Source organism: Lampris incognitus, chromosome 19, assembly GCF_029633865.1.
Source record: "Lampris incognitus isolate fLamInc1 chromosome 19, fLamInc1.hap2, whole genome shotgun sequence".
Taxonomy (NCBI): Eukaryota; Metazoa; Chordata; class Actinopteri; order Lampriformes; family Lampridae; genus Lampris; species Lampris incognitus.
In genome coordinates this window covers 29,321,870-29,348,916 of record NC_079229.1, presented here as the reverse complement: position 1 = coordinate 29,348,916, position 27,047 = coordinate 29,321,870, and the positions used below count along the sequence as shown (strand labels likewise).

The 27,047-nt window shown below is 45.2% G+C and overlaps 1 protein-coding gene across 6 annotated transcripts in view; it reads right to left on the bottom strand.

Moving 5' to 3' along the window:
- Nucleotides 1–901: 901 nt before the first annotated feature.
- Nucleotides 902–27,047, bottom strand: part of pfkpa (phosphofructokinase, platelet a) — a 48,579-nt gene continuing 22,433 nt past the window's right edge. For 2 of the 6 annotated variants that reach the window (XM_056299634.1, XM_056299632.1), the window contains exons 10-22: nucleotides 26,062–26,187; nucleotides 24,935–24,999; nucleotides 24,521–24,590; nucleotides 23,185–23,331; nucleotides 20,141–20,211; nucleotides 19,909–19,996; nucleotides 18,940–19,092; nucleotides 13,613–13,777; nucleotides 13,250–13,311; nucleotides 12,638–12,749; nucleotides 12,326–12,425; nucleotides 11,210–11,315; nucleotides 902–1,786 (exon numbers count right to left, since the gene is read on the bottom strand). In XM_056299634.1, the coding sequence (XP_056155609.1) occupies nucleotides 1,630–1,786; nucleotides 11,210–11,315; nucleotides 12,326–12,425; nucleotides 12,638–12,749; nucleotides 13,250–13,311; nucleotides 13,613–13,777; nucleotides 18,940–19,092; nucleotides 19,909–19,996; nucleotides 20,141–20,211; nucleotides 23,185–23,331; nucleotides 24,521–24,590; nucleotides 24,935–24,999; nucleotides 26,062–26,187 (1,422 nt within the window). In that variant the 3' untranslated portion in view covers nucleotides 902–1,629. Of the gene's footprint in view, nucleotides 1,787–11,209; nucleotides 11,316–12,325; nucleotides 12,426–12,636; nucleotides 12,750–12,918; nucleotides 13,041–13,249; nucleotides 13,312–13,612; nucleotides 13,778–14,786; nucleotides 14,940–18,939; nucleotides 19,093–19,908; nucleotides 19,997–20,140; nucleotides 20,212–23,184; nucleotides 23,332–24,520; nucleotides 24,591–24,934; nucleotides 25,000–26,061; nucleotides 26,188–27,047 lie in introns of those variants that run through there. The other 4 variants (XM_056299635.1, XM_056299631.1, XM_056299633.1 and 1 more) reach the window with 3 other exon arrangements.

The window sequence follows — 27,047 nt, the reverse complement described above, 5'->3', positions numbered from 1 at the left end:
AAAGGGGGATGGGGGGGGGGGATGAAATGGTAATTAGTATTGATTACCTATGTGCATATGACCCCGTGGGCTCCCCATGCATTCTTAAATCAGACTAAATTATTGGATTTGCTAATTTCATGCTCAAAGAGAAGTAGCTTGCAACATGAAAATGCCTCCGCTATGATCCACATGCCCACTGGGGTTCAGGTAAATTATAGTGATGGGAAAAGGGCCATCTCTTCGTGGAGAGGCGTGGGTGTGAAGTTGAATTAACCATACTGGTTTATGTTAAGGGTTATAATTACGCCGGGGGGGGGGGGGGTTGGCGGGGTCGTATTGTTGAATTAGATAGCCGGTCTGCACGTTGCATTGTCACCGTGCTGTCACGAAACCATAGCTTCAGCCTGCCCCTTGCACTTTATATGTAGCTGCTTGCAGTTGAAAGAAATAAAGGTAGATCCCATTTAGCTGGGAAATAGCTGTCCAATTACATGTATACACATTTAATTCACCCATGGGAAATTGAAATTTCCTTTCAGATGATAAGAATAATTCCTAATTATGGCTGTGCACTTTCCCATGTGCATGCACTTGCACAAAATGTATGCACGCACACACACACACACACACAGTTAATCTACTTCAACAATAAGCCACTATACACTGAAATTGCCACGCGCAGATTTTGACAGCAATGGATACGGGGAATCTGTGTCATAATGGACCGAGTGAACCCATGCAATTTGGAAAGGATGGTGCTCTGCTGCCATCTGCCGGCCACTGGCCAAGTCTAGCTGCTAGCACACGTGGTAGCTGCACAGTATGTACTGAACAAAATATAATATATGGAGACGATCAACAATCTGTCTCGATTATGAAATGCAATTAAAAAACTAAATAATACAATATCAACAGGATACATTTTAGCATGTCTGATTTTAATTTTTGTGGGAAGCATTAGTTTCTTACACATTAATGTTGCAATACAAGTGACACCTACGCTTAACACAGCAGTGCCTACACTTCATTATGTCTATCAGTGTTAAAAAGTAATTTTTTTTTTCTTTAGACTTGAAGCACAGCAAGCAGTACTCTTTGCTTGCATCAGTCGCACATAAATATGCTGAAACTTAAATTAGTTCTAGGCAGATATACACACCGGTTCTACAGCAGATATAGCCTGCCTTCATGTGGCTCTGGGAACGGAGCCTACTTCAAGGTTTGGAGACGAAGTGCAATTTCAGCAGTAACAACAAACACCGAGGGCAACAAAGACACATGCACCGATGAGTTGTGGTCGTAAGTGCAGGGCAGTGTGTGAGTATACATGTGCATGTGGATATATCTTGACATCTGGCCCACTGCAGGGGCTAGGGTGCCTTAGTAACTATACTGGAAATTAATTTGTCAATAATGAAAGAAAAAAGGGAGTTACAAAGGGAGGGAGAACCGTTACAAAGCCAAGGCAAAGACAGAAAAAAAGTGTGAGACGCCACTACTGGGCACGGCCGAACAGAGAGGGCTATTCAAGCAATTACAGGTGTGCTTTACAATGGAGAAGACTGACATGATACCCCACAGACTTCCAGTCTCACCCAATGGGTGGGACACAGGTGTGCCTTTGCAGCCCCCCCCCCAATGAGAGGCTCACATAGCAGCAGAGGCATCAGACTCTTTGGACCGGTTGCGGACCACATGCTCCAGCTGTCCAGAGTCCGAGACATCATAGCTGGTCTTGTACTTAGCCAGGATCTTCATCAGAGGACGCAGCTTCAACCACCACTGTTCCTGGGGGATCCTGTGGCTACAAGGCAGACATGGAGATTTTACCAGGATGACTTTAGCAATAGCATAGCCCAGCTATGGCAGAAATCAGCTTTGAAAAGCAACGGTAACAAACAATGTGAATACATGCAAAACTGTATCCATTTATGGTAATGTAAGCCGGTCATTCCCAGAGATTGGGTCGTGACCCACAGATAGGCTGCAGCAGATTTTATTTGGGTTGCCAAATAAAATCTGCTGCGAAAGGTCGGCAAATAAAATCTGCAGAATTTCTTCCCCAGTCTTTTAAAATGTATATCTGCAGTACATCTTTGAGCCACATGCGAGCTCGTTGGTATTTGTACGAAACTCACGGTTACAGCCAGAAATAGACTGAACGCTGTACCCGACATGCACGTTGTGCTCTCCTCTTGCACACCGGGCTGGAATGCAACACTAAAAAGCCAGCAGGCCCACCTATCACATTAGCAAGGTGTATGTAAAACCAATATGCACACTTGGATATTTGGAGTCGGCCTAAAAAGATAATATTCAGGGTAAATAAATAGCACATAATGGGTATAATGAGATTTGATGTAGAATAGACTTACCTGATTGTTCAAACTGATCAACTGACTGATAATAATAGAAGCCTACTTGTTCTGATTATAGGCACGAGCATTTCAGAAACTTTCAACAAGAATCGTGTTTCACCACTTTTTCTCCCCAATTGTATTTTTGGCGAATTACCTCACTCTTCCGAGCTGTCCCGGTAGCTGCCCCCGCCCCCCTGCTGATCCAGGGAGGGCTGCAGACTACCACATGCCTCCTCCAATACATGTGGAGTCGCCAGCCGCTTCTTCTCACCCGACAGTGAGGAGTTTCACCAGGGGGACGTAGTGCATGGGAGGATCACGCTTTCCACCCCTGTTCCCCCTCCCCCTGAACAGGTGCCCCGACCGACCGAGGAGGTGCTAGTGTGGTGACAAGGACACATACCAACATCCAGTTTCCCACCTGCAGACAAGGCCAATTGCGTCTGTAGGGACGCCCGACCAAGCCGGAGGTAACGTGGGAATTCGAACCGGCGATCCCCGTGTTGGTAGGCAATGGAATAGACCGCCATGCCACCCGGATGCCCTTATCATTCTGTTTTTGATAGTACTGCATGTTGGTACTGTTCTGATAATTGTACTTATAACATTGACTCTAATATGAAAGGCTAGTGTACATCCTGTTTGTTTTGATGAGGAAAAAAACACAAGCCTGTTTACTCCATCTAAATGCACTTATTTTGTCTCAAAATATTTAAAATGTGTACAATGTTTTACTGATTAGAAGCGATAAAAACGATGAGAGCCTGTTAACACCGCCTAAATGTATTTATTTGGTCTCATTTATGAAATATTCAACGTGTGTATATGTTTCCAATAACACGTGCATAAAACGAAGTTGTGATTTATCAAACATACATCTCTTCGAAATGGCTGGTTTACCTTTTCAAGATAATATAAGGTGACGCGCGAATGGCAGTAAATCAACCCAGCCACTGAGGATGCACAAGCCAGTGCATTCTTAGTGCCGGCCCAAAGCCCGGACAAATGGGGAGGGTTGCGTCAGGAAGGGCATCCGGCATAAAATCTTAGCAAGATCAAATATGCGGATCATACATCAGATTTCTATACCGGCTCAGTTGAGGCCCGGGTTACCAACGACCACCACCGGTACCGTTTGCCAGCAGGGTTCCGGTGGAAACTATGCTACTTTTGGGTGAACGAGAAGGAGAGAGGGAAAGCATGCCCAGAAGCAGCGAGAGAGGAGGAAGGGTAGGAGTGTGGAGGTGAGAGTTGGAACTTTGAATGTTGGCACTAGGACTGGTAAAGGGAGAGAGCTGGCTGATATGATGGAGAGAAGGAAGGTAGGTATACTGTGTGTGAAAGAGACCAGGTAGAAGGGGAGTAAGGCCAGGAGCTTCGGAGGTGGGTTCAAACTCTTCTACCATGGTGTGGATGGGAGGAGAAATGGGGTAGGAGTAATTCTGAAGGAAGAGTATGTCAAGAGGGTGTTGGAGGTGAAGAGAGTGTCGGACACAGTGAAGCTGGAAATCGAAGGTGTGATGATGAATGTTATCAGTGCATACGACCCGCAAGCTGGGTGTGAGATGGAAGAGAAAGAAGAATTCTGGAGTGAGTTGGATGAAGTGGTGGAGAGGGTACCCAAGGAGGAGAGAGGTGATTGGAGCGAACTTCAATGGGCATGTTGGCGAAGGGAACAGAGGTGATGGGGTGATCAGAATCAGGTTTATAGGCTGTGTAAGTTTGCACATACATGGAATTTGCCTCCAGTTTTGTGGCTCTCACAGTGTACTTAACATAGAATAACAACACAACAATCTTCAGATATATACACAAAGAATGACCATATACAGGCGAAATAAGAGGCAATAAAGTACAATGGTGCAGAGGATATATCAGAGATGCTGAAATAAATATTAGCAGGTTACTTACATACATGCCTGACGTAGATGGACATGACAGAACATACCAGTATACGTACAATGTACAGTACAGTATATATAAAATGGTTGGATTTATTTGACAATGTTAAGCATTGACTTGAATGACAGCCCACGGAAAGAAACGGTTTTTATAGCTGGTTATTTTGGTGTACAGTGCTCTGTAGCGCCTACCAGACGGGAGGAGGTTGTGACCAGGGTGTGATGGGTCTGCAGGGATGTTGTCTGCCTGTTTCCTGACTCTGGAGATGTATTAATCCTGAATGGAGGGCAGGTTGGCACCAATGATTTTCTCTGCAGACTTAACTGTCTGTTGTAGTCTGTCTCTGTCCTGTTGGGTGGCTGAACCAAACCAGACAGTGATGGATGTGCAGAGGACAGACTGGATTATTGTAGTGGATTATTGTAGTGTAGACTTGAATCTGCAGTTCCTGAGGCAGGTTAAACTTCCTGAGCTGGCAGATAAAGTACAGCCTCTGCTGGGCCTTTTTGATGATTGTGTCTATTTTGGATTTCCAGCTTAGGTCCTGGGAGATTGTGGGACCCAGAAATCTGTAGGTTTTCACTGCAGACACCGTTCTGTTTAGCATGGTGAGGGGGGCAGTGTTGGGGGGGCTCCTCCCGAAGTTCCCTGTCATCTCCACAGTTTTGAGTGTGTTCAGCTCCAGGGTGTTATGGCCGCACCAGAGGGCCAGCTGTTCAACCTCCTGTCTATATGCAGACTCGTCACCATCCCGGACATGATCAATGATGGTTATGTTGTCTGCAAACTTCAGGAGTTTAACAGACGAGTCTCCTGAGGGGCAGTCATTTGTGTAGAGAGAGAAGAGTAGAGGGGAGAGCACATGTCCCTGGGGGGCGCCAGTGCTGATTGTCCGGGTGCTTAATGTGATTTTCCCCAGCCTCACTTGCTGCCTCCCGTCTGTCAGGAAGTTTTTAATTCACTGGCAGATGGGGGCTGGTACAGTGAGCTGGGTGAGTTTGGAGTGGAGGATATCTGGGACAATGGTGTTGAACGCTGAGCTGAAGTCTACAAACAGGACCCTGGCATATGTCCCTGGAGAGTTGAGGTGTTGGAAGATGTAGTGCAATCTCATGTTGACTGCATCCTCCACTGACCCGTTTGCTCGGTAGGCAAACTGCAAGGGGTCAAGCACGGGGCCTGTGATTTCCTTTAGGTGGGCCAACACCAGTCTCTCGAAAATTTCATGACCACAGACGTTAGAGCAATGGGCCTGTAATCATTTAATCTTGTGATATGGGGTTTCTTGGGGAGCGGGGATGATAGTGGAGCTGTTGAAGCAGGAGGGGACCTCACACAGCTCCAGTGATCTGTTGAAGATCAATGTGAAAATGGACACATCATCCGGGCCTGGTGCCTTCCTGGTCTTCTCTCTCTGGACGAGCTGGTGCACGTCCTCAACACAGATCCTGAGTATGGGCGGGGGGGTGCAGTTGGTTGAGTGTTGTGGCCAGAGAAGGTGAGGGGTGTGGAAGTGTGCTTATGAAATCTGCAGTAAAACCCATTTAGATCATCAGCCAGTTGATGGTTCTTTGCAGTGTGAGGAGATGGTCTCCTGTAGTTGGTAATGTCTTTCAAACCTCTCCAGATTGATGCTGGGTCATTGGCAGAAAACCTGTTTTTCAACTTTTCAGTGTAGCACCTTTTTGCCACTCAGATCTCCTTTGTGAGTGTATTTCTGGCTTTGTTATACCAGATCCTATCTCCACTCCTGTAGGCTTCCTCTTTGGCCTGTCGAAGCTGCCTGAATTTGTTGTGAACCAGGGATTATTGTTGTTGAAGGTACAGAAAGTTTTGGTGAGCACACACGTTCTCACAAAAGCTGACGTAAGATGTTACAGTGTCAGTAAGTTTGTCCAGGTCTGTATAGGCAGCCTCAAAAACACTCTAGTCAGTGCAGTCAAAGCAGGCCTGGAGCTCTTGTTTAGAATCACTGGTCCATTTCCTCAGTTTTAACCACAGGCGTTGCAGATTTTTCTGCCTATAGGCAGGAATAAGATAAATCGGACAGTGATCAGGGAGTCCCAGGGCTGCACAGGGGACAGAGCAATAGGCGTCCTTTAATATTGTGTAGCAATGATCCAGAGTGTTTTTCTCCGTGGTGAGAAATTTAACATGCTGTCTGTATTATGGCAGGTCATGGCTGAGGTTTGCTCCCCAAGGATAATGAGAAGGGAATCTGGATATTTGCGCTCTATGTTTGTAATTTGATCAGCCAGGTGTTTTTAACACCTCTTTAACACAGGCCTGGGGGGCCAGAATAATTGATGAACATTCCCGTGGTGAATAAAATGGTTTACTGTCAATCACAAAGGTCTTTAAGTGAGGGCTGCATGATTTCTTGAACACTGTCACATCTGTACACCAACCTTCGTTTATGTAGAAGCATATGCCGCCACCCCGTTTTTTCCCCTGATAGCTTCATTTCGTGGTCTGTTTGGAGGAGTTGGAACTACGGCAGATGAAGTGTACTGTCTTGTTTAAAGCTCACTAAGCCAGGTTTCAGTGAGGCACAGGGCGGCAGATCTGGAAAAGTCCAAGTTTATTCTGTTCAGGAGTAGGAGTTCGTCCATCTTGTTGGCCAGAGAGTGGACATTCGCCAGGTGAAGTGATGGGAGTGCAGGTCTAAATCCCCGCTGTCAAAGTTTAACGAGCACGCCGGCTCACTTACCCAGTCGTCGTGACTGCCGAAGTCCGCACAGAGCCAAAAGCTCAGCAAGACTTTCGTTAAAACGTTCAGTTAAAGTAGGTAAAAAGTCTGTTCAGTTTGTCCAGTGGACAGCTGGAGGCTTCAAAGTTCTTCTGGGGCTGCACAATTAATCGAATATTAATCGCGATCACGATTTTGGCTTCCCACAATTAAATGAACATGATCGACTGCGATATTGACGTTTAAAATGCATGCACCTCTCATGGAATGCTCCGCTGTATATCAAATAAAGCAATTCCGAAACTAACTGCCTGACAAATCACAGCTATTCCCTTTAAGCGCCAACCCTGCAGTGGCAGCCTGTGCAAACATTTTTTGGTTGTTGCGGTTGCAGTCCAGAGTAGACGAGTAAGGGCAAAACAAATAGCAAATGTCTGGAGCAGAAGTTGAAGAGCTAGTCCCTTGAAACGGATCATCATCCCTTGTTTGGAAATATTTTGGATTTAGGGCAAGTGATGTCCACCAGGGAAGAGGAAAAGAGGAAGGCCACAGAGGAGGTTTATGGATGTGGTTAGAGAGGACATGCAGGTGGCTGGTGTGACAGAGGAAGATGCAGAGGACAGGAAGAGATGGAAACGGATGATCTGCTGTGGTGACCCCTTCAGGAACAGCCGGAAGTAGTAGTAGTAGTAGTAGTAGTAGTAGTAGATGTCAACCAAGAACAAGTCATGTAAAGAGCGCCGTAGAATTGTGTGTGCGCCACAAAGCAACACAATTAATCTTTTCAACCACCTGAAAAAACACCACAAACTGCAGTACGATGAATGCATGAAGGCCAAGAAGAATAATGTTTCTAACATTGGCTCACTGAATCCCCATCCTTGTCCAACGTCAACTCAAGACATCCATAACAGCAACCCTGTACAGCACGTCACCGTATCCATCCAGCCACCAAAGACAGACTGAAATAACCAATGCAGTCGCATTCCATTTGGCCAAAGATAAGTGTCCAGTAAACACTGTGAGCAATGAAGGCTTCAGGAAAATGGTCAACACGCTGGAGAAAAAATATGTGAGCCCCTCACGTAATTATTTTTCCGAAGTGGCATTACCTGCGCTGTATGCAAAACATCAAGGGGAAATAGAGAGGGATGTCACAGACTACCACTGACCTATGGTCAAGCAGAACAGTGGCGTCGTACTCGAGCCTGACAATTCATTACATTGACGGTGATTTTAAAATGAATAGTCGATATTTGCAATCATTTCCCCCCCAAGACCACACAGGAAAATCAATTGCCCAGGGACTAAGGGAAGCGATGGAGCTTGCAGGAATACTTGTCTGCATTACAACAGACAACGGCTCAAACGTTGTGAAGGCAGCGTCTCTGAATAAATGGACGAGGCTCCAGTACTTTGGCCACAGGCTCCATCTAGCAATAGATGAGCAGCAGTATATATATATCAAATAAATAAATAGATAAGAAAAAGTGCATGTATTTAACTGAAATATTTTGTGTAATCTGTGAAGATTAATTGTATGTAACCTGTGCTGATTGTGTTAATATATGAGTGAATACTTTGTTCATGAAAATAGTAATATATCAATAATATGACGGGGACTGTTTATCAAATGTGTATCGAAGCAGATAAGGTTTCATTCTGTGCTTTAATTTTCCATATGAATCTCTCATGTTCTTTTTTAGAGAATGCAATGACAGATCCTCAGATTGACCATGCAGTGGGTCTTTGCAAAAAGCTGGTGAGCAGTTTCTCCTAAAGCTGGAGGCATAAAAAGGAGCTAGCAGAGGCACAAAGGGACCTGAAGCTTCCAGAGCATGCACTGAAGACGGAGTGCCCCACAAGGCAGGTCATGATAGAAAGGGTCCTGGAGCAGCAGAAGGCCACTGTTCATGTCTTGTCCACTGACAGAAAGGCCGTACACCTCATCCCCACATGGCAGGACACTGATATCCTGGAGGCCATCAACAAATCCCTCCGCCCTCTGACTGAGTTTACAGATACGCTTTCCAATGAAAAGTATGTCAGTGTTTCCTTTGTAAAGCCAGTCCTCCACCTTTTCAGCTCCTCTATCCTGAAAGTGAAGGATGATGATCCAGATCTAACATACACCATCAAGACAAAAATCCTGAGCTACCTGGATGAAAAATACAAGGATCCTCTGACACAAAAGCTGCTTGACATAGCCTCTGCTCTTGAGCCACGGTTCAAGCTGAGATACATCCATGAGGACAATGTTGCACTAATCCAAGCCAGACTGACTTGTGAGATGGCGAGGACTGCGCCTGCAGGCATGGTAGTAGTAATTATTGTGACTACATACAGATACAGAATTTATTATAAATGAATGAAAGGAAGAGGATGAAAAAGTGCTATGAAATCAACTGCTGTAATGTGCTGTCATCTACTTTCTGGATATGGATGTTAAATGTGTTTCATTAGACTGAATTGGGTACTCATATTTTATTTACCATACTCTTTTCAAGGAGATGGGCCCAACTGATCCTTGCGTTGCGACTGCTGAGGATGCACCCACTTCAACGAAAAAGACGACCTTGGGGAGCTTCTTCAAGACCGCTGAGGGAACCACACCAAGACCCCACCAAGAACAACAAACTATAGCCTCTGAGCTAGTCTTACCTACAATTAGGCAACCCTGACAGTGAGGAGGACCTGCTGGACTGGTAGGGGGAACACCAGAGACTCTACACACGACTCTCAAAACAATACTTGTGTATTCCGGCCACAAGTTCCCCTGGAGGCATGGAGGTGTTTAGGAGAGATGGCAGTGGAGTTTTTAACTAGATTACTTAACACAGTCTTGGAAAGTGAGAGGATACCTGAGGAGTGGAGAAGAAGCATACTGGTACTGATATTCAAGACAGAGGTATAGTTGATCAGCCACAGCATGAAGATATGGGAAAGAGTGATAGAAGCTGGGTTAAAAGGAGAGGTGATGATTAGCGAGCAGCAGTATGGTTTCATGCCACGAAAAAGCACGACAGATGAGATGTTTGCTTTGAGAATGTTGATGGAGAAGTATAGAGAAGGTCAGAAGGAATTACATTGGGTCTTTGTGGATTTAGAGAAAGCATATGACAGGGTGCCGAGAGAGGAGGTGTGGTGTTGTATGAGGAAGTTGGGAGTGGCAGAGAAGTATGTAGGAGTGGTGCAGGATATGTATGAGGGCAGTGTGACAGTGGTGAGGTGTGCTGTTGGAATGACAGATGGGTTCAAGGTGGAGGTGGGATTACATCAAGGATTGGCTCTGAGCCCTTTCTTGTTTGCAACGGTGATGGACAGGTTGACAGACAAAATCAGGCAGGAGTCTTCGTGGACTATGATGTTCATGGATGACATTGTGATCTGTAGCGAGAGTAGGGTGCAGGTTGAGGGGAGCCTGGAGAGGTGGAGGTATGCACTGGAGAGAAGAGGAATGAAAGTCAGTAGGAGCAGACAGAATACATGTGTGAACGAGAGGGAGGAAAAAAGAGAGGCGAAGAGAAGAGAGGTGAAGAAGAGCGCAGGCTGGGTTGGAATGGGTGGAGAAGAGTGTCAGGAGTGATTTGTGACAGAAGGGTACCAGCAAGAGTTAAAGGGAAGGTTTACAAGATGGTAGTGAGACCAGCTATGTTGTATGGTTTTGAGATGGTGGCACAGATGAAAAGACAGCAAGCGGAGCTGGAGGTGGCAGAGTTGAAGATGGTAAGATTTTCGTTGGGCATGACGAAGAAGGACAGGATTAGGAACAAGTATATTAGAGGGACAGCTCAGGTTGGACGGTTTGGCAACAAAGCAAGAGAGGCAAGATTTGGACACATGTCCAAGGTTTGGACATGTGTGGAGGAGAGATGCTGGGTATATTGGGAGAAGGATGCTGAAGATGGATCTGCCAGGGAAGAGGAAAAGAGGAGGTTTATGGATGTGGTGAGGGAAGACATGCAGGCGGCTGGCGTGACAGAGGAAGATGCAGAGGACAGGAAGAGATGGAAACCGATGATCCGCTGTGGCAACCCCTAACGGGAGCAGCCAAGTAGTAGTAGTAGATGCGGGAACGGCAGTAAAAATGGTCAGGAACGTTGATTTATGCACAAATCCGCTCTTCTCACGATTTATAGATAAGGGCTATTGTGAATTGGGTCACAATGGTTTGTCATTTTTAAAAAGTGGGTCCCCAGAAAATAAGTTTGGGAAACACTGCTAAGCAGTCCTAAATCAGTGAGACCTTCCAGTTTAAGTTTAAAGTGATACTTACACAAAGTCAGTCTCCTCCTTTAGCTGTACCACAGGCTGGAACACCAGAGCCCTGCGGCGCATCCCTAGTAGGCAGCAGGAGTCCTCCGTATTAGCAAACACCCGGCCTACAGAGGTGCACACCACGGCAGTCAGATATGGAACGCAGGGCACATACCAAAGAAACTAGCTGTTCTTTGTGCTGACAGGTTTGCATTAATCTTTCAAAAATGTTTGGGTTTGACAGATTTTTTTTTTTCTGGTATGAGATTTGAGGATATGATGGGATTTTGATCCGACAGCATCTACTTACCCTAAGGGTTGTAAAAGAAACCAGTGTTTGTAAATCTAAGTGATCACTAGCATAGGATGGTGCATGAATTGCAAGAAAACAAATTTCAAGGGTTTCTACTATGATGTGAAGATACAGAAACTTCGTACTCTATTAAAAACTAATAAGAACATGAAGTGCCCCAGGTACAAGAGGAAATGCAGTGGAAAAAGTGCGAAAATCAAGCCAGCCCACACCTAGACATTACTATGAACATGGACTGGCAGTGTGTACTTATGGGGTATGGTAGAAAGGAAGACTAGAAATGTCACAGGGTGATGGAGATGCATCTACCAAAATAGAAGGTCATGGAGCCAGTATGGGGGAAAAAAAAAAGGCAAATGAAAACAAAGCAAAGAATTACCTTCATCTTTTGTCATCCATGTGCAAGGAAAATAGACATAAAAAAACAAAGAGGAATATCAACTTTAACCTTAGACTTGACTAGATTTGATTTAATAGAATTTGGTTTTCAAAACAGCTGCGATCAAACTGATCAAATATCATTTTCAGTCAGTAAATGAGTAATGGATTCATTTGATTCAGTCATTAATATTCAAAGGAAATAAAAACTAAATTCAACTTTGTCAGCTGTTTAACATGTCGCTAGATTTTTGTAGTCGGGTATATTCATTCTAAATTAAATCAGGTTGTCAGGATAGACCATGAAAATGCCAAACTGAGTGACTCCATGACAGAAGTGGGAAAGGTTTGCTTCACAACAACCATACCTCTGGAAGGGAGCAGGACAATCTACAACCACAAGCTCATATCACCAATACCACAGTACTGCTGGTCTCACCGTACCTTGTCTGAATGTCTCCACCAGCTTCTTGGAGATCCATTGCATTGCCTTGGCTGAAATCTTGGTCCCAAAGTTACGGTCAAATGGAGATGGTGCTCCTCCCTTAAAAAAAAAAAAAACAACCGATAAGTGTTATTGTCTGTTCTTTCTGTTTGAAAACAACACAATATTGTCTGTATAACATAATGCAGTCTGTATAACAACTATCAATGTTATTCAGTAAACCATAAAGTCTCATGGGCACTCTGCTACAATGAGATTTAAGTGTTCCTGTGTAATATTTGGGAAATTGTGACTAGTGTGGCCACGTGTACCTGCTGCATGTGTCCCAGTACATTCTTCCTGCAGTCAAACACTCCTTTTCCTTCTTCAGTGTATAGCTGGTAGATGAAGTCTGTGGTATAGTTCTCATTGCTGTTTTCATTCCTACACACATGTAGTGAAACATGATGGTTACTCGTGAACTATACATTTCATCGATGCTCCCGACTCATTATCAGAGCTGCTGTTCTGTTAGCTTTGCCCCATAATGGGTTCATGCTGCACAGTCATAGTGAAAACAGATTGAGTGCAGAAAGTCAGCTTAAACACAAACCATTTTGAGGTCCATCAATTAACAACACAAACTGCTCTGACTTCCAGGTTTAATAGCGTCGGATGGATAAACTCTTGATTTGGAATACTGCTTATATCGACATTACCAGCTTCAAGAATGTTCTACAGAAGAGAATGAGGAGAGTACATCAGGTGTATACCTGGTATTCTACTGACAGATTAGAGCAAAAGTATCAAGTGCAATTATGAACCATACATTGAACCAAGCTACAATTTGGTCCCTGATCATGGTCTTCGCATTTAAACTGCCCAGCCAAACCTTTTAAGCTTTTTATGTATGTCGAAGTATACCTGGGTACCAATGTCATTACCTGAGGACCAGCCCTCTCTGAATGCTGGTCTTCATCTTCTCTGTCAAGTGTTCAACGTTGGCCTGTAGATATAAGCAGTGAGAAATGTAATCCTGTCAACCAGCAGATGGCACAGTGGAGGGCTTTGTGTGGGGAGTGAATCTCAAAATGTTCAAACGCCCTCTAGTGGATGAAGTGGAAAAGGGGATATGAAATGCAAGGTAGTCTCATCTCATAACGTACTTTCAAAGAAACCTAGAGTGATAATAACGTAACAGAAAATCCAACATAATGCGGGTGAATGGGATGGTGTGTTTGTGTATTGTGTGAAAGTAAGAGCTCTTATGCATGTGGTAATAATGTGTGTGTGAGACAAAGAGTCACCTGCAGGTCTCTGATGTCAAAAGGCTCTTCATAGATGTAGGCAGCATCAGCCCCCGCAGCCAGGCCCCCAACACTGGCCAGATAACCACAGTAGCCGCCCATGGTCTCAATGATAAATACACGTCGTTTGGTCCCACTGGCCGACTGCTTGATGCGGTCACACGTCTGATACCACATACACCATAGTGTCAGCATACACTAATGACTTATTACGAGGTAAAGCTCTGTATTTATGTCTGAACTACATTATGCAAGCGGCCCTTCTACAATTAATGTACGGATGTAAAAGAATTGTGAGACATTTTAACAGGCCACATATTGTTACAGCCATACCAAATAAATAAACAAATACATAAATAACTCTTGCGCATCAAGTTTCAAAGCCAGCATGCTCATCCCAAATTCTGGCTAGGGACAAAAAGCTTGCTGGATTTAAACAACTCAGGCACATTCAGTCTAAAATATGGGTTTTACCAGACAGACGGGAGTCCTGCCAGGAGAAGAGAGCACATGATGTGTAAACACTGGACATCAACAATTTCAAATAAAAGCCATGATCTACTGAAAATTTACTTTGGGAACAGATTTATAGCCCCCCCCCCCCATTTTATCCAGCCAATTACCCCCCTCTCCGAGCTGTCCCGGTCACTGCTCCGCCCCCTCTACCGATCCGGGGAGGGCTGCAGACTACCGCATGCCTCCTCTGATACATGTGGAGTCCCCAGTCACTTCTTTTCACCTGACAGTGAGGAGTTTCACCAGGGGAACGTAGCGTGTGGCAGGATCATGCTATTCCCCCCAGTCTCCCCCCTGCCAACAGGCGCACCGACCGACCAGAGGAGGCGCTAGTGCAGCGACCAGGACACATGCCCACATCCGGCTTCCTACCCACAGACACGGCCAATTGTGTCTGTAGGGATGTCCGACCAAGCCGGAGGGAACACGGGGATTCAACCCGGTGATCCCCGTGTTGGTAGGCAACGGAATAGACCGCTATGCTACCCGGACACCCCCAGAACAGATATACATTTTCAATATACATTTATATGACTACAGCCTTTTTTTTTGCTGTAGCGCAAAACATGACTGATAACTGATCATGTGTCAATTTAATCTTTATTGCAATAGCACCTGAACAAGCAAGCAGTGCCCATGCCCAGTTGGACTGCCTTACCTCCACGATGGCATTGAGGGCTGTGTCTGCCCCAATACTAAGATCAGTGCCCGGCACATTGTTACTAATGGTAGCAGGCAGCATACACATCGGGATGCAAAACTCCTCATAGGTAGCCCGAGCATCATACAGCTGCAGCAGACACTCAACCGCCTGAAGCAGCAGTATACACAAAAGGCATTAGTACCATTGGGACCAGCCACCTCGTTCATGGGAGAGACATGAATCTTTCCCTGTTTTTTTTTTTTTTTGGGTGTACCCCTGCCATTCCAGTACTTTCCGTGTGATAGTGGCTATGGCTTCCCTTTGGCAGAACCAAGGATGGAGAAAAGGACCGAAGGAAGAGCGCGAGTAAAGAAATGCTGAGAGAGAGAGAGAGCGAGAGAGAGAGAGAGCGAGAGAGCAAGAGAGCGCAAGAGAGAAGGGTGGGGTACCACAAAATTCAAGAATAATGGAGGAAAACTTGAAATCACAGCGCACAAGGTCGGTAGTCGAAAAGGAAAAAATAGAAAGAAATAGTAAAAAAGAAAGAGGAGAGGGAAAGGACAGGAAGGTGGGCAGGAAATAGAAGCATAAGGAAGGAGAGAAGGAGGGCTTAAAAGTATGAAGGAAGAGAGGAAGCGTGTAATAGCTAGGAAGACAAGAGAGCTGTGTGTTTGTATGTGTCAGCAACCGAATGAAGCAACCCTACACAAGGCCAAACAGTTGGCTGAGGATTTCTGTCTGCACCTATGCAAAAACCACAACTGCAGGCTGGACAGGCATCGATCAAGTCCGCATGCACAAGATGATGGAGGAATTAAGATTAAGTGAAGATGTTGGCCAAACCCATCCATTATCCATCCCACTTATCCTGCTCTCAGGGTCGCAGGGATGCTGGAGCCTATCCCAGCAGTCATTGGGCGGCAGGCGGGGAGACACCCTGGACAGGCCGCCAGTCCATCACAGGGCTGACACACACATTCACACCTAGGGACAATTTAGTACAGCTGATTCACCTGACCTACATGTCTTTGGGCTGTGGGAGGAAACCCACACAGACACGGGGAGAACATGCAAACTCCACACAGAGGACGACTGGGGATGACGCCCCAAGGTTGGACAACCCCGGGGTTCGAACCCAGGACCTTCTTGCTGTGGGGTGACCGTGCTAACCACTGCACCACTGTGCCGCCCAACTTCTTACACAAATAAACAAATTCTAAGAGCAATAATTTGTGCTATAATTTTTCCTTTTTGCTAAAAATTCAACTTATGTCAGTGATACAAGGATGTAGTCACTATATCAAGTACTTCTGAAACTACAGAATGTTAGCTTGAGCTCACTAGGGGTCAGCGTGAACTAGGACAATCAACAGTCAAAAAATCCTGCATGCTGATCAACAGTCGTCCAGATGTGCGATGGACACACACAAGCATACAGTCAGGGCAAGGGTCAGGCGGAGCAAACACGGCAGCAATGACACATGGATACGACACAGAATGCCTCCATGTTGTCAGTTACTTACCTGATCGGGAAGGGACACTACTGCACAAGCTCGGCTTTACCTTTACACGTCATGCCTCCAGTTGCAGAAACTTCCAGTGAAATGTGTCTGTCTGAGACCTTGTTTGTTTTCAAATCCAATCATTTTTAGGATAGGGCCAAAACTGACTGCGGAAGCAAGACCTACCGGCAGTCGAATCATGAGCAACTGGTGGCATCACATTAAATGTTCATATGACCCCCCCCCCCTTTTTCTCCCCAATTGTACCCGGCCAATTACCCCACTCTTCTGAGCCGTCCTGGTCGCTGCTCCACCCCCTCTGCCGATCCGGGGAGGGCTGCAGACTATCACATACCTCCTCCGATACATGTGGGGTCGCCAGCCGCTTCTTTTCACCTGCCAGTGAGGAGTTTCACCAGGGGGACGTTGTGTGTGGGAGGATCACGCTATCCCCCCAGTTTCCCCGCCCCCCTGAACAGGCGCCCTGTCCGACCAGAGGAGGCGCTAGTGCAGTGACCAGGACACATACCCACATCCGGCTTCCCACCCGGAGACACGGCCAATTGTGTCCGTAGGGACGCCCGACCAAGCCGGAGGTAACACGGGGATTCGAACTGCTGATCCCCGTGTTGGTAAGCAACAGAATAGACCGCTACACTACCCGGATGCCCATGTGACCCTTTTCTAATTAATGATCTTTTCCCTGAGACCAAAATGTTGGTGGTTACATATAACTTTTGTTGTGTGTCCACTTTGAAACCGCTTCGAACCTAGCCGCTGACCAGCTGCGCTCACACCGGCGGCGACAACAAGCCGCAAAGCAGCCCGAAGTCATTCATTTCCAGTGGTCCCCGGGACACACCGAGCGACATGGCACAGCGAGTTGCCTGGTGACAAAACCTCCGCAATTTGGCGGCCAAAAAAAAAGTTGAGCGATGTTCAACTTTATGCAAATGAACAGTGACAGAGTCAAGCAACGGCCAATCAGAGGGCAGGTGTGTTCCTCTTATATTCTTTCGCTGTGAAAAGTTTTCTTAAACTTTAGTTCCTATATCAGCATTTTAGTTCCCATGGCCGACATGGAGGGGAAAGTGAGTGCAGCTGCTGCGTTGCTGCTGGCTGTCCTGTCACGATATGTTGAACGGGAACCCATTTCAACTGTAAGTTGGTTTGCCTGAAATGTTTTAATTGGAAATACATGCATCGGGGTGGGACTTGATTTTTGATTAAAAGATGTAAGATGAACAATATATTTGAAAGTGCAGAAAATAGGCAACCAGTCACTATTGCATGAACCTCTATGTGGTTGTCTTTCTTTTTTTTTTTTTTAAGTCAGATAGTTCCCCCCGGGAGGAAATCTTGTTAGACTGGTCAGATTTATCTACCCGATAATGGATTTCCACAGGACAGCATATTTTGCCGAGATGGCATGAGATGTGGCCCTAAAAACTGTGTGTGTTTATTTCTCACTCTATTTAGCCCTCAATCCATTCATTCGGACCTGATAAGGCGAAAACACAAACCAGGCAGCCAACAACACAACACGGCGACGCCTTCAGTATCTTTCTGCCTTTTAAGACTTTCTGCTACGTACGAAACCCTGACCCAGAATCAAGTCATCTACAGGGGATTTAGCACCCGGTTCACCACAAACATGTGTTGCGAGTCAAAAGAGGGGCGACCGCCATCCGGCTGCACCCCAGCCCCGTCACGGATGGCCCTGCTCACTGACCGAAATCGGCTATCCTGGTCCAACTGAAGGCCGCGGCATCACGGTATCGTCGCATCTACGGGGGATTCTGACTTGGAGGCGTTCAGTTATAATCCCAGACTATAGCCTCGTACCACTGGCTTCTCAGCCAAGCACATACAGCAAATGTCTGAACCTGCGGTTCCTCTCGTACTGAGCAGGGTTACTGTAGAATAGAACAGAATACTCTTTTATTAGCCATTTTGTACATACTTACAAATGAAATTTACTCTCTGCATTTAACCCATCCTAGCTGTGTAGCAGGGGCAGCCACCGTGCACCACCTGGGGACCAACTCCAGTTATTTCTTCCTATTGCCTTGGTCAGCGTCACAGACAGGAGGATTAACCCTAACATGCATGTCTTTTTTGATTGCAACAACACATCATCAGTAAGGTAAAACTAACCTGTCTCATGACGGTCTTTTTTTTTTTTTTTTAGAAAGTTGATCCATCTCCTGTCAACACATCTGTAGCCCGCTTCCTCAAAACTACATCGGCACGCCCGAAAGCTGGCTGCAAGCGACAGTGACACAGCGATTTGCCGACATATGGGTGACAAAGTTGCTGCTGGTGTGAGTGCAGGGTAACTAGCCAGGCGGATGCTGGTAAATTTCACACATTGTAACTGATCAGTTGAGCAAGTAATGTCCCTTCTTGCAACATGATTGGCCGGCCATCCTCATTAGAGAGAGAACGTTAGAGGTGTGTGTGTTTGTATGGTCATGTCAGCAGGTTTGTGTGTATTGATGTGTGTGTGTGTGTGTGTGTGTGTGTGTGTGTGTGTGTGTGTGTGTGTGTGTGTGTATTTGTGTGTGTGTGTATTTGTGTGTGTGTGTGTGTGTGTGTGTGAGTTCACATTTATTTGTCTGTGTGGTTGAGCAAAGACTTTTGTGGTTGCCGGCCCCATCACTTACAGTAGTGATGGCGTTCAGAGCCGTGTCTGCGCCAATGCTGAGGTCTGAGCCCGGCACATTGTTGGAGACAGTGGCTGGCACCATGACCATGGGCACATAGAGCTCGTCATATTTCCCGCGCGCCGTTAACAATTCCAGCAGTGACAGGTAAGCCTGCAGGGCAGAGCCAAGGGCTTTAGTGGTTGGTGGTGTGATAGGATGGCAGGTTGGTTTGTCAGGTGGGTGGGTGGTTGGTTGGTTGAGTGGAACTATTAGCGGAGGAAAAGGAAGACATAAGAGCAAGGTGCCAAGGGGAGAGCCAGGTCTATCACAACGGACAGCAGTGAGAAACAGACAGGTATCACTCCACATACACTAACTATACAACATTACAAAATTGCACACACAACCCAATACAGAGATACACAGAATACCCATTCATTATCATACATCAGAGGAAAATTGAGGCTGGTGAGCATCTAAATGGGGGTGCGTGAAATGGTTAGATAATAGCAAATGGCATTTTTATAGTTATGGTGTCTCTTCCAGTATTGGTTCACTTTATCGTTTCATGAGACTGACATCCACAACTTTAAAATGTGATTCAGGTCCAGCTAAACTAACAGAGGAAAGAGTGTGAAGCATGGTTACGAGTAGGACTATGCATGAATTCATGTGGGATATGCCAACATAAAATGAGGTAAGACTGACAGGAAAGATAAGTAAAATAAGCACAATTGTATTCTCTATATACATATATATAAATATATATACATGAACATTTAACTTTAGCAAGTATTTTAACAAATATGAGATTACAGCTCCTTTACAGTAAATTGCCCACAGTGCTGCCTATTATTGTACAGTATTAGCTCAGCTACTATGGACTCATGAAACTCACAAGCTGACAGGCTAATGACAATATCAGAGGTGAGAATGTAGCATAGTCAGCCTAATTAACCACTACCAAAAATACGTTTTTGAACTTACCTCAAATCCACCAATAATCAGCAGTGCATTTATGTTATGTTTTCGCATCTGCTCAGCAATTTTGTCAACGTGCTTTGCAGGAAGTGTTCTATGGGTCAAACAGAGGGAGAGAAAAAACACGCAAGTATTCATTGTGTCTTAAGCAAATTCACCTAAAAAGGATATGAAAGGTTTTGTTATGTTACCAGGCTCATGTAAAGACACAAGTTACTGCACGTCAATGGGACTTTACCGTTTGGTTCCCAGCAAAGATCCACCTTGGCCTGTCCATCCTCCAACATCAGCCCATTTAATTTCCTTGATCTGAGGACACCAAAAAAGAGGTGGACGTTTTGCATATTTCAAATAAGCAATCTTGATTTGTGCTGAATATTTCCTTAAACCTCAAAAAATTATACAGTGGAATAAACGGTGTGGCTGAATTTTGTCCATCTAAAATATTTTGGAACACAGATTATGTGAGAGACTGAAACATTTCTTTTTTTTGTGGACCCCCCCCCCACCCCCAATTGTACTTGGCCAATTACCCCACTCTTCCGAGCCATCCTCGTCGCTGCTCCACCCCCTCTGCCGATCTGGGAAGGGCTGCAGACTACCACATGCCTCCTCCGATACATGTGGAGTCACCAGCCACTTCTTTTCACCTGACAGTGAGGAGTTTCACCAGGGGGACATACCACGTGGGAGGATCACGCTATTCCCCCCCTCCCCCCGAACAGACACCTCGACCGACCAGAGGAGGCGCTAGTGCAGCGACCAGGACACATACCCACATCTGGCTTCCCACCTATAGACGTGTCCAATTGTGTCTGTAGGAACACCTGACCAAGCTGGAGGTAACACGGGGATTCAAACTGGCGATCCCTGTGTTGGTAGGCAACAGAATAGACCGCTATGCTACCCGGACGCCCTCGGCCAACTTTTTTTAATTTCCAATTTTTGCATGTAGTACATTCCCCCCCCCCCCCCGTTTACACCTCTTCAGTCGAGCAGTAAATACTGTCTGGTAGACTATTTGAATACGTTAGTTAAATTATGCCGAATATTGCCTGTTCATGGTCCATATACAGGACTACACTGATACAGATACAATCAATATAACACCAGACACTCCTCTGTATTATCCACATTTTGTACCATCTATCACGTCCTCCAAGGATCAGCAGGTTGTGAGACAGATACACTCCCTTATATAACAGTGGACATCCACGAGTGGAACTAAATACAAAGTGAGTAGCATTAAAGTCCAAGGGCACTGAAGTATAAAAATCCATTACTCCTGCTGGTCTAATCCTCTACGGGTCAGTCGGCGTAGCCTGATTTCAGCTGCTCACTCCACTAGTGGCTGCTGATGCTCACAGAATGCTAACACAACTAGATAGAGGGTAAAGCATTGTATTATGATTTATGAAATTGTATATAATGTGCTTATAAATGGTGAGATGCAAACACACTTTAGTTTATTTGCCATGAAATATTTGTTGAGTAAAAGGTATTTGGCGTTACAGGGGACAGAACTGTGAAAAAAAAAAACCTTCACAGGATGAGGGACAGAAAGCTAACATTATGTATTATTGTCTAGATCAATACCCACACATTAGAAGTTTACTTGAGGTTTCTACCATTACTTTTTAAAAAACAAACTCCTCCTAAGGTCTTGTGATGTTGGACTCTTTCCACTGATTGACAGAACATGGTGAGCAGTGGCAGGTGGTTGTTCCTTTCCTGATTTTTCTTTAATAAAGCATTTTGTGAGCAATTTCTACTACTCTGCTGTGAAATTGTGGCATGACCGTTATGTGGACTGAGTGGGGCAGCGGAGGGAGCACCAGTGAGATAATTGGTTTACATTAATCTGGGCAGATTATCCCCATGGTTCTTCTGACTGTTCTGCAGTCAGCATTAAACGAAATTGACTGTCACATTGTCATTGTGGAAATTCAGTTCTTGTTCTTTCTGATTACAGGGTTCCAACTCTTTTCATTCATTCATCTCACCATCAGGCGCTTCTCCGGGGTCGGGTCGCGGTGGCAGCAAGCTAAGTAGGGCACTCCAGACGTCCCTCTCCCCAGCAACGCCCTCCAGCTCCTGCTGGGGGATCCCAAGGCGTTCCCAGGCCAGATTGGACATGTAGTCCCTCCAGTTCTGGGTCTAACCCTGGGGTCTCCTCCCAGTTGGCCGTGCCCGGTAAACCTCCAAAGGAAGGTGCCCAGGAGGCATCCTAATCAGATGCCCGAACCACCTCAACTGGCTCCTTTCGACGCGAAGGAGCAGCGGCTCTACTCCGAGCTTCCTCCAGATGTCCGAGCTCCTCACCCTATCTCTAAGGCTGAGCCCAGACACCCTGCAGAGGAAACTAATTTCAGCCGCTTGTATCCGCAATCTCACCCTTTCAGTCACTACCCAAAGCTCATGACCATAGGTGAGGGTTGGAACGAAGACTGACTGGTAAATTGAGAGCTTTGCCTTCTGGCTCAGCTCCCTTTCCACCACAATGGTCCGGTACAACGTCCGCATTACTGCTGATGCTGCACCGATCTGCCTGTCAATCTCCTGCTCCATCCTACCCTCACTCGTGAACAAGACCCCAAGATACTTGAACTCCTTCACTTGAAGCAACAACTCATCCCCAACCAGGAGGGGGCAATCCACCATTTTCCGGTAGAGAACCATGGCCTCAGACTTGGAGTATATCATACTCCAAGTCTGATATGCTCTGGATCACATATACTTAAAGTATATGTGATCTTGATAAAAATGTAATAAAAAAAAAAAACACCTTAGTGAGGTAAAGATACAATTTTTGTAACCTACTCCTACAATTTTGCATGAACTCAAAAGTATTTACAGGAAATCTGACCAATTTTATAATTTTCCAGGTGTTTTCCATGACTGGAAAAATAGTCTATACATTTCCAGGTTTTCCAGGTTGTGTGGGCACCCTGGATTAAGATATGACTGTACACGAGAAATCATAAAAAAAACCCAACAAAAAAACAATAAGGCTGTTCAAGTAAATTTATTGACATATAATCTGTTCTAATAATTTAATAAGAATTTGTTGTATAATTTGTTTGTAATTTGGCAGCCTGTCCTGGGTGTCTCCCAGCCTGCTGCCCAGTGACTGCTGGGATAGGCTCCAGCATCCCCGTGACCCCAGTTGGGATAAGCAGCTTGGATAATGGATGGATGGATGGATGGATAATTTGTCCTTTTTTTTCTGTTGAACTGTATTTGTTCTTTAAAAGGTGGCATCTTGCATACTTTAGAACCCACCTGTCCCTTGTAGAAACCCTCAAACCCGTCGTTCACGGCAAACATCTTGTGGCCCTCGGAGATGCCCACTCTGACGGCGGAACGCACAGCAGCATTCATGCCTGCTGCAGGGGCGCCTACATTCAGCACTGCCACGTTGAAGTTGCTCTGAGGGCATAAAACACACAGAAACTGATTAAATGCAGTTAAAAAGCAATCACTTTTTTATGGAACGCTTGTCCAAAAGTACTTTATCACTGCCTTGTCAGCCTCAGTAATTACATTCAATGAAACAGGGAGGTGTATGAGATATTTTGGAGGAGGGCAGATCAGGCTGTGGCTATGTAAGGCACATCCACCCGCAGAAAGAGGCTCAATAGACAGTTTCTGGTCTGCTCGTGGTCACATGCTGGGCCCACAATGGTCATTATCGCAGACATAATCAGAGCCAAACCCTGAGGCTAGTTCCCCGGCATGGGGCCTGGCCATGCCGGCTCTACACTTGAGTGATCTTCAGTTGGAGTTACCTCTTCTGGAGACAGACCAGCAGGCTGAAAAAGCTTCTGGAACGGTCCTCCCACAACAGGGAGTCCAGATGTTACCTGATATCACAGCAGGACTATACTGTAACCTCTGGGCTATCTGAACCCAATATAGAAATTTACAAATAAGTGGCCAGCTAAAGCAGTTAGAGTTCCATAGCGACTGAGAGAGACGCTGGTGGATGGATGAAAACCAGTTTATTACTGCCTCGTCATCACTATTATAAAGCTCTCCGTTTTTCTAGTAAACAGCAGGTAACAGACACTGGTGTTACTGAGACTGAGAACCCAACATGGGTGCCTGTATGAACGGAGTAGTTGTGTGCTTTAACATTAGCACACTTGGGTCGCAGAACTGTACTCTGCTCTACGTGGCCCCCAGGGTGAACCTCTCATTTACAAGGTTGATTTGACAGTCTTGTGTTTTTCCAGGAAAGCTCTAAACAGTTACACAGAGCGCACTATCACTGTCTAATGCTGCCTGTGGGATCAGTAGCTGAGTCACCAAAGTTTTTTTTGTTGCAGGTAGCTCCTTGGGCCAAAAACAGTGAAATTAAAAATTAAACATCCCAACAGGTTTTCTATTCTAGGAGCAATCTTGAGTCTGATTCTTTTTTGAGGACATTCTGCACTGCAGATATGGTAGTCTAAAATAAACAACTCTTACTCTGTGTGTGTGTGTGTGTGTGTGTGTGTGTGTACGTGTACGTGTATAAAGAAACAAGAAAAAGCAGCTTCACAACACTGTCACTGTCGAGGTCGAACCCAGCCAAGGCTAAGTAAGACAAGTGTCAACATATCCTGAGGATACTTACGCTTGGCAACTCCGATTCTGGTTTACGGTGAGCCAACAGTTTGTATGTCTTGAGGTTGTTTTCAAAGCTCCTGTGGTAAGAGATGAAATATTTGGCATGTTACAAAATTGGCTAAAGCCGCATGAGTGAAAGTGTCAGGCAAAGTTCCTGAAAATGCAAGGTATAACAAGGTCAAAATTGAGGTCTGTAATTGAATTAAACCAGAGCTAAGTAGTTTCTTGTTCATGATTTTATCCATCCCCACTTCATTACTGATGCTGATTGGTGACCAACTCCTGAATATAAATCAGTTGAGCGCCAGGGACCTGAAATAGCACTTTGATTTGCTCTCCCTTCCTGTGCACAGGTCAATGTGTGTAATCAATGTCGAACAGGTTGCCATGTACTGATTTTTAACTAGAAAACTGAAAGTACCTGCCCCGAAGTTTGACAGCATCCTCAAACTTCTTCTCATCCATGGCTTTCTGGACCTCCTGAGTCTGAGAGGCAGAGGGAAAACAGGGGAGTACTTCAATGTTTGAATGGTAATTTATCCTTAAAAAGGTAAAATAACAACAAAAATCATGATTTTCAACAGTATCTCTATGTACATGCTGTAGGGATAACATTAGCAGCCATAATACTGTGTATGTCTCTGAAACGCTGTTGAAATTTTGTCTGGCGGTGATGTGTAAGAAAATGTGAATATCAGCTCTACATACAACTGTATAATGTAGCACTGTTATTCGCATTGTCTTATGCAATGCAGCCTATTTTTTTCATATAATGCAGCCTTTCAACAAGCGAGTAAGAATAAAGAAGCTTTCACATTCAGAATGTCCACCAGTGACATCACTGAAAAACATTTTTTTCTGCAGCATTTCAGATACACACACAAGACTATTAAGACAGTATTATGGTTGCTAACGGGGAGTTATCACTTACAACATATTTATAAAGATAATGTTGAAAACTGTGGTTGTTTCCCTTTAAAATCAGAGTCAAGTTAATGAGTGTCATTTTCATAAGGGACATTCAAATGTGTAAAGGTAATTGTACTTTTCAAGTGGTTTTATTGGGAAAAGTCTGCCACAATATCAAGCAGTAAAATGCAGTAGGAACAGGTGCTGTGCAAGTGCAGAAGCCGATGAGAGAGATAACAAGCTATAATTCCAACAGAGCTCCTTTATGTGCCTGGATATTACATCATCATCCTGCAAGCGGTAATCATCAAGTCTGCCAAATGCTTTGGATAATTACAAACCAGAATAAACTCACTTGAAAGACATCTCTCTCTCTCTCTCTCACACACACACACACACACACACATCAACAAAAGGGCCATTCTGAGCCCAATGGGCTGTGATGTTTGCTATCATCACTTCTGCTCTTCCTGCCGATTTCTTTTGAATCCGCTGCACTTATGGAGTCATTATTGGGTGTTTGTATTTGCATGTGTTGCTGTCCCCCTTTCCTTTCAGATCCTCCTCTGTGTGGGGGTGTGTGCATGCATGTGTGCATGCTCGCATCTTGGCTGGGTTCCAGTTCAGCCCAGTACCTACCATCTGTACACACTCCATCAGAGGGAGACGCACTGACTGGTTACCGCACAGGGAGACTACACAGGCAGGTGTGTTGGCTGTTGTCTCCAGAAGTGCTAGGACAGCTTCCACACCCATACGACTGGCCTGCACAAACAAACATACACAGCACACATAAATATATGATCATTTTTACTGACTCTTCAAGGGCTTCATAGGCATGATCATTTTTACTGACTCTTCAATGGTTTTATAGGCAATTTCCTCTCTTTGTACAAATTCTTGCTCCCGTCCAATTACTGTTTTCTTCTCGTCAAACTATAAACTCTGTGTGCATTATCTCCAAAGTAAAGACTGAATCTTTCTCTAGTTCCTGTGTCATTGGATCTGGACATGCCCACTGTACTCACTCCCGTCATGCTTTTAACACAGAAAATCGACTTGATGTCCATGCCTACAGGTGACCTTGACCTTAAGGACCTTTACCAGAGTCAGTGGAAGCAAGTCCAGAGCCTTGCTGACCCTTTCTGGAGACGATGGCGTCAAGAGTACCTTGCGACATTACAGCCAAGGAGGAAATGGCAAACAGGCCAATACAACCTGTAAACTGGAGAAGTTGTCCTCCTGAAAGTCAGCCAGGTCAAAAGGAATGAATGTCCTACAGGACTTACAGGAAATACCACTCCTGGTCAAGATAACAGGGTCCGTAAAGTGGAGGTAAGGGTGGTTAAAGAGGGCTCCCCCTGGGTGTATACAAGACCCGCCTCAGAAGTTGTGGTACACCTTAAAGGGACACGGTGGTATAGTACAATATCCCAGGTGGAGAGAGTGCTGCCCCTTTAAGATAGTTGATAAGAGTGTTGACTGTGTCATGTAGCTTGCCGTACTTTGGTTGGTACTTGAAGAGCTTTGCAAGCACAGTTGTTGTTCTTTCTCCTCTATTCATTTTTCTCAGCCTGAACCCTAGATAGCATATGTCTGTAAGTAATCAGTCTTATTGATTTGAG